Consider the following 15,807-nt stretch of genomic DNA (forward strand, 5'->3'; position numbering starts at 1 on the left):
GAGAGGAGTGGTCAGCGTCCGATTACGTTACCACGCCTGCAACCACGGAGACTTTATACTGTAGACGGTGTGATTATTACCCCGGAAATGGTTTCTGACAAATCGACATTCCCACAGCATCCAAAGAGGCCGCATTGTGCTTGTGGACAGATGGGCTTAGCGGTGCCCTCTTCTCTACTTCCCTCCCTTCATCTTCCATGGATTTGATTCTCGTTCTTTTCTCCGCAAGCCTCGTCGCCCGTCGCTACAGCCAAGTACTATTCAATCCTATTCACAATGACCACCCCATCTCTGGAAGGGCAGGAACCTGCATCGCATCATTCCGGAATTCCACCATCGAGGCATGATAATGGTAGATAGCTCTCCAAAGATACCCTGCAGAAGCTGGAGGCCTGTTGGACGCGGTGGCTAACCCATGCGGATTCAGGTCTAGGCTCCGCACAGACTGCGCAAGATGAATACGTCTACATTGCCGATGGCTACCACTTGATTCGGCGGATCCTCTTCATCATGACGGTGTGTTCGTCCATGTTCACCAATCAAATGGGCCTATGCAACAGCCTCACGACGCTCGAAATAATCGGGGACTCCTTTGGCGTCACCGAGCCTGGTAAACTCTCGTGGACGATCGCTGGCTACAGCCTGACTCTAGGCACATTCATCTTGATCGGAGGACGCTTGGGGGACGAGTTTGGCAGCAAGGCAATCTTCATCATCGGGATGGGCTGGCTTGCTTTGACCAGCATGATGGCAGGAGCCTCTGTCTACGCCAGCTACCCCGTCTACATCCTTGCTCGTGTCCTGCAGGGCCTCGGTCCCGCCTTAACTGTGCCCAATGCACTCGCCATCATGGGCAAATGCTTCTCCCAGGGCCCTCGAAACATGGGGTTCGCATGGTTTGCTGCATCAGCTCCAGTCGGTGCGATGGCAGGTCTCCTCTTCGGGCCCCTCTTCGCCATGGCGTGGTGGCCATGGATCTACTGGAGTCAGGCTTTGGGGGTTGCCTTTCTCTTCGTCCTCGCCATCGTGGCAATTCCAAACATGCCTGTCGAGGGTGAGCAACAACAGCGACGAACGATTCGCGAAACCTTGGACCGCGTTGATCTCCTGGGAGGTGCAAGCGGTGTGACCGCTCTGGTTCTGTTCAACTTCGCCTGGAATCAGAGCCTGGTCACTACCTGGGACGAGCCTTACGTCTACGTATGCCTGATCCTCAGTTTCGTGTTCCTGGCGGCGTTCTTCTACATCGAACTTCGCCTAGCTCGCTATCCAATCCTACCTGTCGACGTCCTTACTTCCGACATCGCCTTCGCCTTGGGCTGTACCGCAGCGGGCTGGTCGACATTTGGCATCTGGGTAAGTACTGATCTTTCCTCCGAAAGAATGTCAAACTAACGATAGGTCCAGCTTTTCTACGTCCTCCGAATATGCCTCAATATCGGTGGCCAGACTCCCATTCAACTGGCTGCCTGGCTTTCTCCTATCCTCGTCACCGGCATATCAACAGCATTGGTCGTTGGCAAAATAATCAACAAGGTTCCAGCCTCGTCCATCATGTTGTTTGCCATGCTTTGCTACTTCCTCACTTCCCTTCTCATGGCCTTGCGACCCGTGCACTCGACGTACTGGACCTACTTCTTTTTCGCCACCCTCATCGCCACCTTTGCAATGGATTCATCGTTGCCTGCTGCCACGATCATGTTCTCGAACGCAGTGCCTCGTCAGTACCAGGGCATGGGATCCAGTGTGATCATGACGATTGTTGTCTACAGTATATCGCTGGGTCTTGGTTTCGCGGGGACCATTGAACTTCAGATCAACAATGGCGGACACACCAAGGCCGAATTGCTTCATGGTTACCGGGGGACGCTCTGGTTTTCTGTCGGGTTGACGGCATTCGGCACTGTTCTCGCCCTTATCTTTCTGCTCAAAGATCATCGAAGACGAAGGTTGGCCAGGAATCAACAGGAAGAGGAAAAGGCTGATTCAACGGAGGCTTGAATGGTTGAAGAGTTGATCACCCATCGATCATTCTTGATACGTTCGGGTCTAGGGAAAGAAAATTATAAAGATGGCCTGATTGATACTTGTGAACCATAGTTCCAGATCAAATGGCGCGTCTTCTGGTCGTCGTCAAGGGTGACATGCCCTGATATTCCGCAGTCGGCCCAGTGGATCTCGGGGACCACAAGAAACCTGCTCCGTAACCCCAACTTCGCAGGTTGAGGCTCGGTGGGGTCGGGCACGGGCTCTAAAATAATGACCTGTTAGATATCATGGCACCTGTGGTCGGGGGACTGTTCGTCAATCACGCTGGCAATACCTAAGAAGGTCCAACGCATATCCCTCAGCATACTTCATCCTCACCAAGGAGCTCTATACTCTCGACCGTCTCAGCACGTTTCTTCACATAACGGCCGATCGCAACGATTTCACCAACGGTGTCAACGACCTGCTCTTTTACTATAAGGAGTCGGTTGTCAGTGACGAGACCGATGGGTTTGTCCACCAGGAAGCCACCGCTCAGAATGAGAGTGTGCACACGACATTGACGAAACTGGCCGCTGATCTTGCGCAGAAGATCGAGAATATCACACGATGCGGAACTAGGCAGATATGTCACGGCGTACTTCGAGAGATTTATCTCGTTCCATCTCCACCAGCCTCGCTCCAGATTTTCCCAGTTGACTGTCCCGTATCTACAGCTACACTCTTGAGCTATTATGGCGCCGGGGTAGACTATCCGACATGGTCATTTCACGATGCGACAGCCGCGCTTACATGATTTCGGATAGATGTTGAAGATAATCTCAAGAAACTGCCCGATGCACATCAAGGACTTTCTCGTAGTCACCGGCGATACCAGCTACCGTCCGGTGCTCATCCAAGGCAAGACAGGAGTAGAGCTCGCTCAAAAGGAAGTGGGAAACATATGACGGGCGCATCGCACGAAATCCGAGATAATGCCCTGATTCCGTGCGGACGGCGTACAAAAACAAAGAGCACCGAACATCCCTCGACAGTGTCTCATAAATGCTCCCGACTTGCCTCAAAACACTCGGCAAGCCGAACAACCCCCGCGAGCGAACACCAGACATCCCTTATCCGACAGACACTTTCTCCAACCCACCTCGGTCCCAGTTACAAGAAGAAATTGACCTCGATATCCACGCCACGACCCCGACCGTTCGGGTGCGCACAAAGTCCATGCACCATATGGACGAACCCAGACAATTGATCCTGCATCGTAGTCCTCTCCGTATTTCGGATCTAGTACGCAGCAGACCGTCACCGTCAGACCATGGCATCAGAAATGGAAACGGAGAGGACCAGGATGACCGACCACAAACTCGATCGTGTCGCGGGCGTTGTGCGAGTTCTCCTCGAACCGGAGAACAACCTCCATGGCGTGGGGAAGGCGAGTATGCGTCTCTTGGATCTTCGCGAGGGCGCCGCGATAGAAGGCGCGGAGGCGGTCATGGGAGACAGGAGTGATGCCGAGATCTGGGGTGGTGTTAGTGGGGGGTGTGGCTTTTGAAGGGGGCGTAAGGATGGGACTGACGGGCGGTCTCCTGGTAACATATCTCGTGAGTCGTGACGTGTAGCTGGGGAGACATGGTTCTGGGCGGATGAAGGTGGGATGGGAGATGGGAGATGGAGATAGCGGTTTGAGGACGCGGAAGGACGCGAGTGGGGGAGCAGAGGGTCGATGAGAGGATGGGAATGACTGTTTGATGAAGGTGAAGGAAAGATGAAAGGAAGGGTAGAAGAAGAGAGGGATGGGGGAGAGAAGTCGAGCAGGCAGTCATCAACAAGAGGCAGTGAATGCATCGCAAGTGAATCGAGTCATCGAGGTTCCTCGGGCCTCATCTAGCTTTTCTGTCATGTCGTCAGTGCGATTCTCTCGCATCCTTGCCTTGAAATTTCAGATTCGCCTACTCCACCAGCCCAACCACGCGTCTACCACGCGATGCATGGCAGGTTCGGCAGACTTCAACTTCTTCAGCCTATGGGCTAACCGTGGTGACACGCTGGAAGAGACAAATCGAGAACTGTAGCTTCCATATCGACGGTAGCTGACCACCACCAACGCCGAGCTGAATTGAAAAGCGAAGATATGGGAAGACATGGAGGGTTACTGTTGCAATCCATGGAAGATACAAAGATAGGAGGCAGAATCGAGGCAGAAGGAACGACATAGAGTCCTCGAAGCGATCAAGCCGAACGGGTTTCTTGACCCGAATTTGACACAACTTCCCGTCCATGTGTCATCGCAAAGATCAATGAGGATTAGATATGGACTTCTAAATCAAGGGACCAGTTTGCACTACTCGATAGCACGCCAGTCTGGATAGCCAGCCTTGGGGATTTCTGACGCTGACTGTTGGGCAATGCTGTGCAAAGGAAGACCACGAGTTTTGTATGTATTCTAAAGCACCTCCCAGACCGCCGACGTGATCTGAGAGATAATCATCACAGGCAGCGCGTTGACAGTGGATGGGGGGACAACAATCGAAAGGTATGGCAAGAACCCCTTCGACCCGGTAAAGACTGGCGTCCACCCGCCACCTGCTGCAAATAAATGGAGTAATCAGAAGAAAACCCTATTCATCGCCGGAGGAGTTTCCATTTGCGTCAACTGCGGAGGGAGGAAGAGATTAAAGTCCTTGCCCTATCCTGTGTTCTGCATTCTCTCGCCATCTTCTCTGAAAAAGAGCAATCCTTTTTCCTGTGACCGTCCAGGCTCAGAGGTCGCAGGGTGGCCGATTGGGAGGGATGTACAAGACATATAAAATCGACGTGTTTACCGGGGGCAAGAGCAGCGACGTTGGCACTCGATACGAGATCACTGGGTTTACTGGAAATTGTGGCTAAGACCATCGGATTCTTCACGACGCGCTAACATTTCCACTACCTTTTCGACGTTGGCTAGACCATACTGCAAAGCCTTCAACGCCAAGGATACAAGCGTTTGTTCCAGCACCAAGTCCGTGGGAGGTCCTTGGAATTTTGATATTGCCAAATGGGCCCACGAGTGGGATGTTGGAAAGTAGGTATTGTGATGGGTCTTTCTCGGACACGATTCCTCTCACTCGGACATGTGAATTTCTGTTTTTATGATGATTATATGTCCTGTGGTTGGCCTGTCATTCCTTCAAGTCTTCCACTGACTGCGCATCCGCTTGTTGATTGATTATGTCTTGTTATTCGGCTTTCTACACTCCTTGCAGTGATGTACGTAGCAAATTGATGCAAATAACCAACGCCTATCCTGACCAGACTCTTCCTGGGCTCTCTCTCGGTGTATCATTTTCAAGATGTATTGTCTAATCGATTTAATCGAGCTAAGCAACTTCCACTCTCCATAGTGCTGGGAGGACAAATTGCGTCCGAGAGTTCTCCCGCAGCAATGTAGTAAGTGTGATGAAGCCGTATGTAAACCCAATCGTCACTGTGTACCCATGATCCCATATTATTAGTCTATACTGCTCCCATGAAACTGCTTCGCAAAAGACAAAACCAAATCTACCATCCACAGAAACGCTAACCGTACCAACCAACCCCCTCACCCCACACAATCCAACAATCACTCCAAATTCAACCTCGACCCCCTCCTCAGCCTCCCCCCAAAGCGGTAAAACAGCACCGGCACCGGAATCATCCCGAGCGTGACAAACCCCAGCAAGGAATTCCCCCACCCATAGCCCAAGGAAGCATACATGCTTGGTCCCGCCAACGGCAGGAACGCCCCCACCAACGCCCTCGTCACCACGAGAGCGGCCATGGCAGACGCCGCATACCTGGGATAACAATCAATGACATAAGTCTGCAGGGTATTATAGATACCGATCATGCCGAAGCCAAACGGCGCGAGACCGATGATGGGGACAATCCAGTGGGTTTTCTCCTGCGCGGACCATCCGTACCAGAAGAAGGAGATGGGGATGAAGATGGCGAAGAAGATGGTGATGGAGAGACGCATTTCTGGCTCAAATATATTGTTGTTGCGCAGTCGTAGTTGCGCGATGATCCGGTTGCTCATTAGAGCGAAGATGGCTTGGCCGAACATGGACCCGACTCCGAGGCCGAGGTACGCGAGGCCGCTGATCTCTGTGGACCAGTGGTAGGTGTCTTTGAAGACGGTTGAGACGGTGGTGAAGAGAAGGTAGAGACAGCCGTAGAGGGTGGCCAGGTAGAGGGCCACGAGGGCAACGATGGGGGAATGGACGAGGAGATAGAAGGGCATGGTGAGGCGTTTTCTGAGGGAAATGTTGTTGTTTGACTTGTCGTCGAGTTTGATTTGGTCGTAGCAGCTGCGGAGGTTGGGTCGATTGAGCTCCTTCCGGAGACGTTCTGTCTTCCAGCGCATCAGCACCACGGGGTTGGTTTCGCTGTTGAAGATCATGACGAGAGCGGAGAAGGTGCCGCCCGCGATGACAAGGACCCAGAAGACCTGACATGGTTAGTATCGAGCCGAGGGGATCTCGGGTGGACGCCTACCCATCGCCAACCTGCCCGCTGGGCGATGAACCCTCCCAGAAGCGGACCGCAGACAGGGCCGATAAGGACACCCGTGGTGTAGAAAGCCATGGCGATACCGCGCTGCTCGGCGACAAATAGATCGGCAATAACGCCACTGCCGGTTGTCAAGCAGGCAGAGCCACCAACGCCAGTGAGGAAGCGGAAGACAATCAAAGCCGAGATGTTAGGGGCCAGCGCACAGCCAATCTGGAAAGCGACGAAGAAGGTATTGGCGCCGCTGAGAACGATCCGTCGGCCAAACATCTCACTCATCGGGGAGAAGACGAGTGGGCCGGTCTGTTTGCGTGTTGAGCAAGGGGTATATTCGACGGGTGGGTATGGTACGTACCACATAGCCGATAAGGTACCCTGTCACGGACAGAGTTCCCAGTATGGTAGATGTGACATGGAAGTCCTCTTCTGCGTAGGCCGCTCCGGGGGAGAAAGCGGAAGAGGCAAACGGACTGAACGACTCGTTATTTCATGCTCGGACCAGAGCAAGGGGCAGTTCAAGCTTACCTGACGAACGTGATCATGCTGATGAGTAGCATCAAAAACCACTTCCGAGGAACACGATAGTTCCTGCTCAGGGGTCAGCCGCGTGAGTTGAATGCGCTAGGGTTCTGCCTCACCTAGGATTTGACGGATCATCTGCACTCTCCCATCCCACTATGTCTTTTTCCAGATCAATGAGGGGGTATGTGTCTGATGTCTGAAGGTATTGTTTTAGAACAGGGTCTGTGAAAATGTTATTGTGCTACAAGATGATCTCACCTGGGTGCTTGCCATGGTGCTTAAGAATCGAGTATTGGGCTATTTTATGAGATACCAATGCAGAGGTAGTCAGGGTAGGGTCTCGTAGACGAGACAGTTGCGTTGCCCATTCATGGGAAGAACCATGTGAAGAAACTGAGTACCCCTGGCCATAAATATATGGACACGATCTGTGCCAGGAGCATGCCCGGGCCGGGCATCGTAAAGCAAAGGCCGCCTTGCACTACATCAAACAACCGGTGTCTTCCAACATTGAATCGACTAGCATCTATCATGGCACAGGATTGGTTTGCCACGTTGTATCGGGTTCCTTGCCGAAGTCCGTAATTGAGGCCCTGACAGCCGGCTCTCGGACCTGCCAGCCCGGTTTTGGCGTTAGTGGCCGGTTTCTCGGCCCAGGGCTCCCATTTCCTCTGTTCAGCCGGATCAAGTGCTGCTCCCAGTCCTTCAACAAAAGTGTTACGGCTATTCCCATCCCGACATGTCCAGTTGGTGAAGTTCGGCGTCCAACAGGGCACTGGGCCATCTAAAAGAAATAGTCCAGGCTCAGCAACTCGCCGGCCATTCCGTCAAAGTCGCTCAGCTCCCGTGGGTATAGAAACCCGTCGCTCTCCGTCCCCTGGTGAAGATTGAATGGCCGTCCTTCAAGGTATTGCGCTGTCTCTGAAATCAGCGGCGGCAGTCCATAATCATGGGTAGCCCCGGAAAGTGCTTCCATGGTATGTTCGGGTGGCTGAGCGATTCTATTTCTCCCATTTTCCAGTACTGTTGCGGGCAGACTCCCAGCCGAACTGCTTTGCGGGAGCTGGGGGGCCGCATAGCCCGAATTTGTGAGCGCAGACTCGAGATGGGCAATCTGCTGGGTGCCGGGAAGCATGGGGAACGCCCCGGTTGTCCGCGTTTCTACGTTGCCTTGCATTACACCTGGATCGTGAGCGGCCGTCTGCGCGGCGATCCGATCCATGCCATCCTTTCTTTGGGGGTTTCCTCTGAACGTGTTGTCTGGTATTAGGGCGGTCGACGATCTATCGTGATTACTGGGCGCCGTTCCTGGCGTGTCGCTTGGCGTTTGAGACTGCGAGCCGTGGTCGGATTTGGAGAACGCGGTGGTCAAGACCTGACAAATTAGCTAAGGCTTCGGGTCGAAGACAGGACATTACCATTAAGACCACGTGAAGACGACGGGAATGGGTGCTGTACGGCCAGAGAGACATCAACATTCTTCTCGTCGCGTTGATTTCAGTCCTCAGATTACTTGCCGCGTTCGATTCCTTGAAGCCGACGATGATATAGATCATGGCTAAAGCGGCCGTGCAAATCATGTACGCGATCCTCCAGTGAGCACCATACAGGAGACCATCCCGTTGCATGTCCTCCGCCAAGTGTATCAGCCTGCGGCTGGCATCGACACATCTAGATGCATATGTTTGGAATTCGTTGTGACTGCTCTTGTCCGGGTCTTCGGTGTAGTAGTGCAGAAAGGAACGATAGAGAACAACCTGAGCGTGTTCGTAGGACATGCTAAGCTCGTACTTCGCCCTGTTATCGGTCAGCCTAGGCCAAGATTGGGCGTGTGATTCATTGTCCTACTTTTCCTGGTGGGCGGCGTGTCTGCTGTTCCCAAGCCTGCAACCAAGGGGCAGTGACGCGGCCCAGTCCTGCAACTCCAGTTCGAGGCACGCAACGGTGTCCTTGGATACCAATTGTTTCACGAACCCATTGCTGTCTTTTGCTCTCCTCGCACTTGGAGGAGGATAGAGCTGTTGAGCAATACGATCAAATATACAATAAAGCTTCAGCAGAGCAACAGATCCCGACATGGTTCTCAATGGGATGGGACTTCCGTGTGCCTTCGTGGCTATCGAGTCATCAATATCCAGGGGGTGTTCGACGTCGATCTCGCGGCCATCGATTGGCCGCGGGTATCCACCCATCGTCGCCACAAAGGTCAACAGCTGTCGGAGACACCAGAATAGCCGTCTTTTAACCTCCACCATGATGGGAATCTCCCGCACGCTAGGGCGCTGGAGGTTGAGGCGCACCGCCAGCGAGAACGCGTGGGAGAGACAGGTGTAACTCGGAGAGAGTCTTTCCGTGCTCAAAATGAAGAGGTTCATATAAAAGATGGCTTGGAGAGTGACTGGGTCACTGCAATTCTGCAGATCCACGAGATCGCGACAGATGGTAAAGTATTTAGTACTGCTCCTGTCAGCCTGTTGCCCTGCGATCCAGGGCACGGGGTCTACCTTTCAGCCGCCAACTCGTCTCCCGTCTCCGATGAGCCCTCGCCGATGTGCTCGAAAAGACAGCCGAAGGCCATGAGCGCGTAGACGAGCGGGATATGCCTCATCTCCCCTTCTCCGTAGTCGTTCCGATCCAACGTGTACAACAGTTCGAAGGTCGCGTCGAAGGTCGGTTGGTGGAGCACATGGTAGAGCACACTGGCGTCTATGGCTAAGTTGATCAGGTACTCTGCGCGGTCGCGAGGGGGCAGCGATACCGTATGCGCCGATGGGCTCCTCGACTGGAACAGCTGCACGCCTGGTTTCTCCCGAAGCCGCAGCCGACTGTCAAAATCCGCGGTTGCCCAGTCCCCCAATTCCGCCTTCAGGCGCTCGATGAACGCACGGTCGGAAGCCGAGCCCCCCGAGCGTGCTTCGCCGTACGTGAGGCGACCCTGGACTATGGGATCGGTACTGGTTGGTTCGGGCTCGTGGGAAGCCCCGGTGAGGCCTGCGGTGGGCATGACCGGTGGCGCGTACTGCGGCGGAATGGGGGGGTTCGGGGAATCGGAGGATGGGTGTGGGCGGTCTTTCGGTATCATGTTGGGGTGGCGGGACTCCTCCATGGCCTTGATCCTCTTCTCCAGGTCGTGCAGCCGGTCGGAATGCGGGGAGGCTTTCCGCTTGCGCCGTGGCTCCGGGTAGGCGCAGTCTATCCGAGTGCCTGCCCGTTAGCCGTGTCCCACACCTTGGCGGAGGGTCGCACCGTTGAAGGAGGTCCGGCAGTGGCCGCACGGGATGGCCCCGTTACACTTGATCTTCATCTGGCGGCAGCGCTCGCATGCCCGTCGGGTGCGATCCTTGGTCTTCCCCGACGCATCAAGCGGGGGGCATCCTCGCCGGGGGGAGGGGGCATCTGAACGTGGTGGAACATGGCGAGGGAGGGGATGGGGCGTCGAGGATGGCGTCATTGGAGGGGGGGGTTTTGTAGAGCTGGATGCGACCATGAAGCAGGTCATGGGAGAGGGGAGTGAAGGGAAAGAGAAGAGGGAAGAGGAGTGAGCGAAAGTCGATCGCGAGTTGTTCGTCGCGCGCGCTCGCTAGTCGGGGGGTCACGTGCAGACCGGGGTCTATACACTACTACTATCTACTACTACTAGACTACTACTACTAGACTACTACTACTACTACAATGTTTGCTCTGGATTAACAATCACACCCCTCCCTTTCGTCTTCCCCACAGTCTCGCCCCTACCCGGGAGATCGGTATCCACCTTCTCCTCTCCTGTTCCCATTTACTATCTACGCTTTCTCTCCCATCTGCTCCTTCCTCCAAGCAGCATACTGAGCGATCTCGAATAGATGTCGTCTTAAAAGGGGCGAGATCTACAGTAGTTATTTGAGATGTGCGGCCACTGGCCAGCCGGTTCACGGCAGGTGGGGTGAGATATATATATAGTATCTCCCTGCTGGAGCCACACTTGGGCGCTCATCTCCCGCTGCCAGCTCCACTGAGTCATACCTCACTCCATCTCTGCTGCCTACAGTCTCCTCCTTCGGAAGCTTTCTCGCCACGATTGTTAAGCTGCCTCCGAGCCCACAACACCGTCGGGCCGTGGAAGCATTATCTCCGTTAACTCCGACCGAGAATGGTGCCCTGTCAGTCAGGCTCCCATCGGATCCAAATCCGCGCTAACCCCAATCTCGGCTCAAACTGACTGGATTCCCGGCCGGGACGCCGGGATGCTTGCCTCAGGCAGCAGCAGCCTCCAGGCCGCAAGGCCGCAACCACCCCGATCACCGAGAGGAGATCCAGGGGCTTGTTATACGCACGCAATCCGATACAATGACGAGCCCATGAGATCTCATGCCATCTCCTCCACTCTGTCCCTGCAGCATCCAGCGACGGCAGTAACAAGGGGCCAGTTGCAGGTGTTGATTGACACATTAACCATCTAACACAGAGAGAACTACATTTATCAATAGCTGTGGGAACCGCCCGGTAACACTGGCAGTGTTGAAAGCATCGGTCGTGATCCCCGTCGTATGGTTTGCCTGCAATATGGGAACTGTGAATGACACAGTGCTACCGGCATGGCTGGACTCGTCTGCATCCTTCAAATCAACATCTCAATCGACAACAAAAATATGTCCTCCCTATATACAACATAGACGAGAAGGGGAACTTGTCAATGTGAGATCATGCCCCACTGTTACTCCTACTGCACAGCCCAGGGCTGTAGTGCAGTGGTGTCCGCTGCGCCCTATGGCAAATCTCACCAGGGTCTACTAGTCGCCTATCCTGGTGGGCTTGTCCGCATGCCCTAGGCCAAGGGAGAAAGAAGTACCGCATACAGCGAGTCCAATCAAAGCTTGGCATTGAACAGTGCTGCTGGAGCTGCCAGCAGGCGATCCACTATCTGTCCGCAAAAGCAATCCACCAACAAAGCTCACCAACACCGGAAACAATCCCACAACATCATCGCTTCTCACAGCCAGCCAGCAGGGCGTTGCTGGACTCTAGGCAACTGCAAAGCCTTCTTCTGCTGACGCCGTATACAGCCGACTGGAAGCAGTGCTCACCAACGAACGAGCAGGGATACAAGGCACGCACGTGGGAGAATGATAGAGAACGAGGGAACCACCGTCGGGACTTCCGACGGAGGACAGGCTTGTACCTCCAAGAAAGTTCGCGGTGGAAGTGCCCTAAGTCAGTGGTACAACCACCTCCCATCTACCCGAGTCACGCCGCCAGCTCATTGGCAGCAGTTGCCTGATCATTCGTTGTGATCCCTGTCCCCAGCTCAGCAGCTGTGCCGCACGAAGTAGAAGCTAAATCGTATTCCCGGTCGAGCTCCGTCCTAGCTTCTGCGATGGCGCTGTTCCTTGCATGTATCAAAGGCCTCGCGTCACACCCACGAATCGGGGGGGTGACAGAAGCTTCGTGGAAGACCCCGGTGCCGCGGATTCAATGGCTGCCAGTGATGTCGCCGCGTGGCGGAGGGACTGGAGCCTTGGCTCTCCGGACCAAGCTTTGGCCAAAAAGCTTGGAGGGATAGCTTTGATCCTGGACTGCGCTCAGATGAAGGTGACATTTGCGTGGGAAAGCCTAAAATACTGATCGAGCACAACTGCACGAGGGACACGTGTGTGTGTGTGTGTGTGTATCTTCAGGTACGGTTAAGTAATTCCATTAGTGAAGATTAAAGACTGACGTTGCAGATACGGAGAAGACTTGCGGAGGACGAATCCCTGATCCCCTGCATCCTCGGCATCGCGAGAGACGACCACGCAACCCCGGGGAGAGAACGAGCAGTCCGGCTCTTTGCACCCATTGTCTTGTTCTCCGCGGCCAACCAGAGGGCTGGTCTATGCCCGACCCACCGCCCCCCGGCCAATGGGGATGCCCCCCGCAGCCACGCCTCGGGGCCAGGGCGTGTGATTCGAACCCGGGGGGATCCACCGGGGCTCCACTCAGCCCTGCCTGGCAGGCACTGGCAGCCATTGCCAGGCACCTCCCAGGCACCTCCCAGGCACTTCCCAGGCACTTCCCGCCTGCTCGCTTTGGGATGCTGAGCACGTGGGCTGTCCAGGCCCTCTGTCACTGGCTCTCTTCACCTCCCGTCCGACCTGCCCACGTCCTGGTGGCTCCCGACTGCTCCGTCCTCGGTGGGAACATCGTCGACCTACAGCTGGACGGCCGGTCTGCGTGCCGGGCAACAATTGTCCGAGTGAGGGGTATAAAACCCCCCCATCGAAGTCCCTCTCTCCGGATGCAGCTTGCTCCTCACCTCCAACCTTCTTCATCCTCCCCCCTCCTCATCCGCCTCAATGCCTTCTCCCGCCCTCCTCACCCTCGCCTGTGCCCTGAGCATCGCGACTGGGGCCTCTGCCTACTCCTATGGCGCCGGGAACCCCCAGGCCTCCCAGGAGAAGCAGTTCTCCCAGGAGTTCCGCGATAGCTACAGCATCCTGAAGCACTACGGCGGCAATGGCCCCTACTCCGAGCGTCAGTCCTACGGTGTCGCTCGCGATCCCCCCACCGGCTGCGAGGTCGACCAGGTCATCGCCATCAAGCGCCACGGCGAGCGTTACCCTTCCCCCTCCGCCGGCGAGGGCATCGAGAGCGCCCTGGCCAAGGTCTACAAGGCCAACTCCACCGTCTACAAGGGCGACCTGGCCTTCCTGAACGACTGGACCTACTACGTCCCCGACGCGTGCTACTACAACGCCGAGACCTTCAGCGGCCCTTACGCCGGTCTACTGGACGGCTACGCCATGGGTAACGAGTACCGTGCCCGCTACGGCCACCTCTGGGACGGCGAGTCCGTCGTGCCTCTGTTCTCCAGTGGCTACAGCCGTGTCATCAACACCGCGCGCAAGTTCGGTGAGGGCTTCTTCGGATACAACTACTCCACCAACGCGGCCCTGAACATCATCACCGAGTCGGAGACCCAGGGTGCCGACAGTCTGACCCCCAGCTGCGATGTCGACAACGACCAGACGACCTGCAACGCCCTGACCAACATCATGCCCGAGTTCAAGGTGGCCGCTGCTCGTTTGAACTCCCAGAACCCTGGCATGAACCTCACCGCCAGCGATATCTACAACCTGATGGGTAAGCCTTCTTCCTCTCCAACCAGACCCAAGCGGATCACACCAACTAACAGACTCCAGTGATGGCCTCCTACGAGCTCAACGCCCGCCCCTTTTCCCACTGGATCAACGCCTTCACCCAGGACGAATGGGTCAGCTTTGGCTATGTCGAGGACCTGAACTACTACTACTGCGCGGGGTAAGCTCCCTCCTCCACACCACCCGAACCCCACTAACAACCCACAGTCCCGGTGACAAGAACATGGCCGCTGTCGGCGCCGTCTACGCCAACGCCAGTCTGACTCTCCTGAACCAGGGTCCGGAGGAAGCCGGCTCTATTTTCTTCAACTTGTACGTCTCCACAACCACCCCTTCCCCCCCCCAAAAAAAACTAACCACCTGCAGCGCCCACGACACGAACATCACCCCCATCCTCGCCGCCCTGGGCATCCTCATCCCCGACGAAGACCTCCCCCTCGACCGCATCCCCTTCGGCAACCCCTACTCGACCGGCAACATCGTCCCCCAGGGCGGCCACTTCGTGATCGAGCGCCTCAGCTGCAAGGCGACCCCCATCTCCAAGGCGGGCCCCTACGTCCGCCTGGTGCTGAACGAGGGCGTCGTGCCCTTCAACGACTGCACGGACGGGCCCGGCTACTCGTGCTCCCTGGCCAACTACACCTCCATCCTGAACAAGAACCTGCCCGACTACACCAGCACCTGCGACGTGCCGGCGTCGTACCCCCAGTACCTCAGCTTCTGGTGGGACTACAACACCACCACCACCCTGAACTACCCCTCCGGGCCGATTAAGTGCCAGGAGGGTGACGCTTCCGATTAAACGATTGATGAGATGAGATGAGAGGAGATGTTATGCTGCTCGGGTAATGTATAGCCGGAAAGAATAGTCATGTCTAATGAGAGGAAAGGGGGTAAAATGTGGATGGCCCGATAATCATGATGTTTGTATCGCTGTGGAGGGGTGTATATAATGGTAATAGTGATGATGGAAATATATGATTGAACCGATTTTTGGAAATATAGTACTGTATGAAGCATTGGAGATCGTATCTTCCCGGTCTGGACAATCTACCGCTGTATTTGCCGGAAGAGAAACAACTACTAATTCTTCGATGAAACCAAGCCCAACGCGATTGAATCCGGCATGACTCTCTGAAATCATTTCCCGGCACGTTCCAGCCATCTTCCCATTGCCTCACAGTCCCGGGCGACATCAATCCGTACCCCCCCCTGCCCTTCCGGCACTCCAATTCCCGACCGGTGAGTCTCCCTCAGATCCCACCCGACTAACTACCACCCGCCACCCTGCTTAACCCTTAACCCCGAGTCCCTGGATCCATCTCACCCGGAAGACAGACCCCGAAGAGCGATAACCGACCGGTGGCGCCGGCTGTCATTTCCACCGCCGACACTGACTCCAACGGTCCATCCCCACCACCAACGGGATTAGTCCGTCACTAACCAGTACTAGCCAGACACTACGCAAACTAAATGATCCATGATCCTCGCAAAGGGCGGTCAAGCGAATGAATGACATCAGAATAAGAATGGAGTGTGGCGTTTTGTGTCACGGCCGCGAGTTGGGGATCGTATTGACTGGTACCAGATCTGGTGGAGCATGAGGCTGTGCAGCGCGGGTAGAAAACACGGTAGTGTTAGTTAGATACTGACA

At 55.3% G+C, this 15,807-nt stretch overlaps 6 protein-coding genes across 6 annotated transcripts; 3 read left to right on the plus strand and 3 right to left on the minus strand.

Moving 5' to 3' along the window:
- Positions 1 to 276: 276 nt before the first annotated feature.
- Positions 277 to 2,001, plus strand: BO70DRAFT_419698 (MFS transporter; the record flags this gene model as incomplete). Its single annotated transcript, XM_025547489.1, has 3 exons — positions 277 to 352; positions 428 to 1,356; positions 1,408 to 2,001. The coding sequence occupies 3 exons, from the start codon at positions 277 to 279 to the stop codon at positions 1,999 to 2,001; spliced, it is 1,599 nt and encodes a 532-aa protein (XP_025401692.1).
- A 1,140-nt stretch (positions 2,002 to 3,141) lies between these two features.
- BO70DRAFT_393880 (uncharacterized protein) lies at positions 3,142 to 3,617 on the minus strand (the record flags this gene model as incomplete). Its single annotated transcript, XM_025546415.1, has 3 exons — positions 3,142 to 3,270; positions 3,344 to 3,504; positions 3,563 to 3,617. The coding sequence occupies 3 exons, from the start codon at positions 3,615 to 3,617 to the stop codon at positions 3,142 to 3,144; spliced, it is 345 nt and encodes a 114-aa protein (XP_025401693.1).
- A 1,159-nt stretch (positions 3,618 to 4,776) lies between these two features.
- BO70DRAFT_393881 (uncharacterized protein) lies at positions 4,777 to 5,054 on the plus strand (the record flags this gene model as incomplete). The annotated part of the gene is made up of 2 exons (XM_025546416.1): positions 4,777 to 4,853; positions 4,934 to 5,054. 2 exons carry the CDS (start codon positions 4,777 to 4,779, stop codon positions 5,052 to 5,054), a joined length of 198 nt encoding a protein of 65 aa, XP_025401694.1.
- A 533-nt stretch (positions 5,055 to 5,587) lies between these two features.
- Positions 5,588 to 7,311, minus strand: BO70DRAFT_385416 (MFS transporter; the record flags this gene model as incomplete). Its single annotated transcript, XM_025545735.1, has 6 exons — positions 5,588 to 6,454; positions 6,502 to 6,819; positions 6,872 to 6,986; positions 7,042 to 7,104; positions 7,155 to 7,234; positions 7,297 to 7,311. The coding sequence occupies 6 exons, from the start codon at positions 7,309 to 7,311 to the stop codon at positions 5,588 to 5,590; spliced, it is 1,458 nt and encodes a 485-aa protein (XP_025401695.1).
- A 26-nt stretch (positions 7,312 to 7,337) lies between these two features.
- BO70DRAFT_359646 (Zn(II)2Cys6 transcription factor) lies at positions 7,338 to 10,411 on the minus strand (the record flags this gene model as incomplete). Its single annotated transcript, XM_025542580.1, has 5 exons — positions 7,338 to 8,413; positions 8,457 to 8,835; positions 8,887 to 9,495; positions 9,543 to 10,230; positions 10,285 to 10,411. Coding segments are annotated over 5 exons (2,394 nt in total), but the record flags the coding sequence as incomplete, so codon positions are not given.
- A 2,911-nt stretch (positions 10,412 to 13,322) lies between these two features.
- On the plus strand, positions 13,323 to 15,119 carry BO70DRAFT_309687 (histidine phosphatase family protein). The gene is made up of 4 exons (XM_025540135.1): positions 13,323 to 14,136; positions 14,196 to 14,313; positions 14,361 to 14,465; positions 14,520 to 15,119. The coding sequence occupies exons 1-4, from the start codon at positions 13,350 to 13,352 to the stop codon at positions 14,953 to 14,955; spliced, it is 1,446 nt and encodes a 481-aa protein (XP_025401697.1). The 5' UTR covers positions 13,323 to 13,349; the 3' UTR covers positions 14,956 to 15,119.
- The last annotated feature ends 688 nt before the right edge of the window (positions 15,120 to 15,807 follow it).

Source organism: Aspergillus heteromorphus (assembly GCF_003184545.1).
Source record: "Aspergillus heteromorphus CBS 117.55 chromosome Unknown BO70scaffold_5, whole genome shotgun sequence".
Classification (NCBI taxonomy): domain Eukaryota; kingdom Fungi; phylum Ascomycota; class Eurotiomycetes; order Eurotiales; family Aspergillaceae; genus Aspergillus; species Aspergillus heteromorphus.

Bases quoted from the DNA above. Each gene is read 5' to 3' on its own strand.
- BO70DRAFT_309687 (XM_025540135.1), top strand. From the start codon at position 13,350: ATGCCTTCTCCCGCCCTCCTCACCCTCGCCTGTGCCCTGAGCATCGCG. The intron at 14,314-14,360 runs GTAAGCTCCCTC...AACAACCCACAG, and splicing joins AACTACTACTACTGCGCGGG to TCCCGGTGACAAGAACATGG. The intron at 14,466-14,519 runs GTACGTCTCCAC...AACCACCTGCAG, and splicing joins GGCTCTATTTTCTTCAACTT to CGCCCACGACACGAACATCA.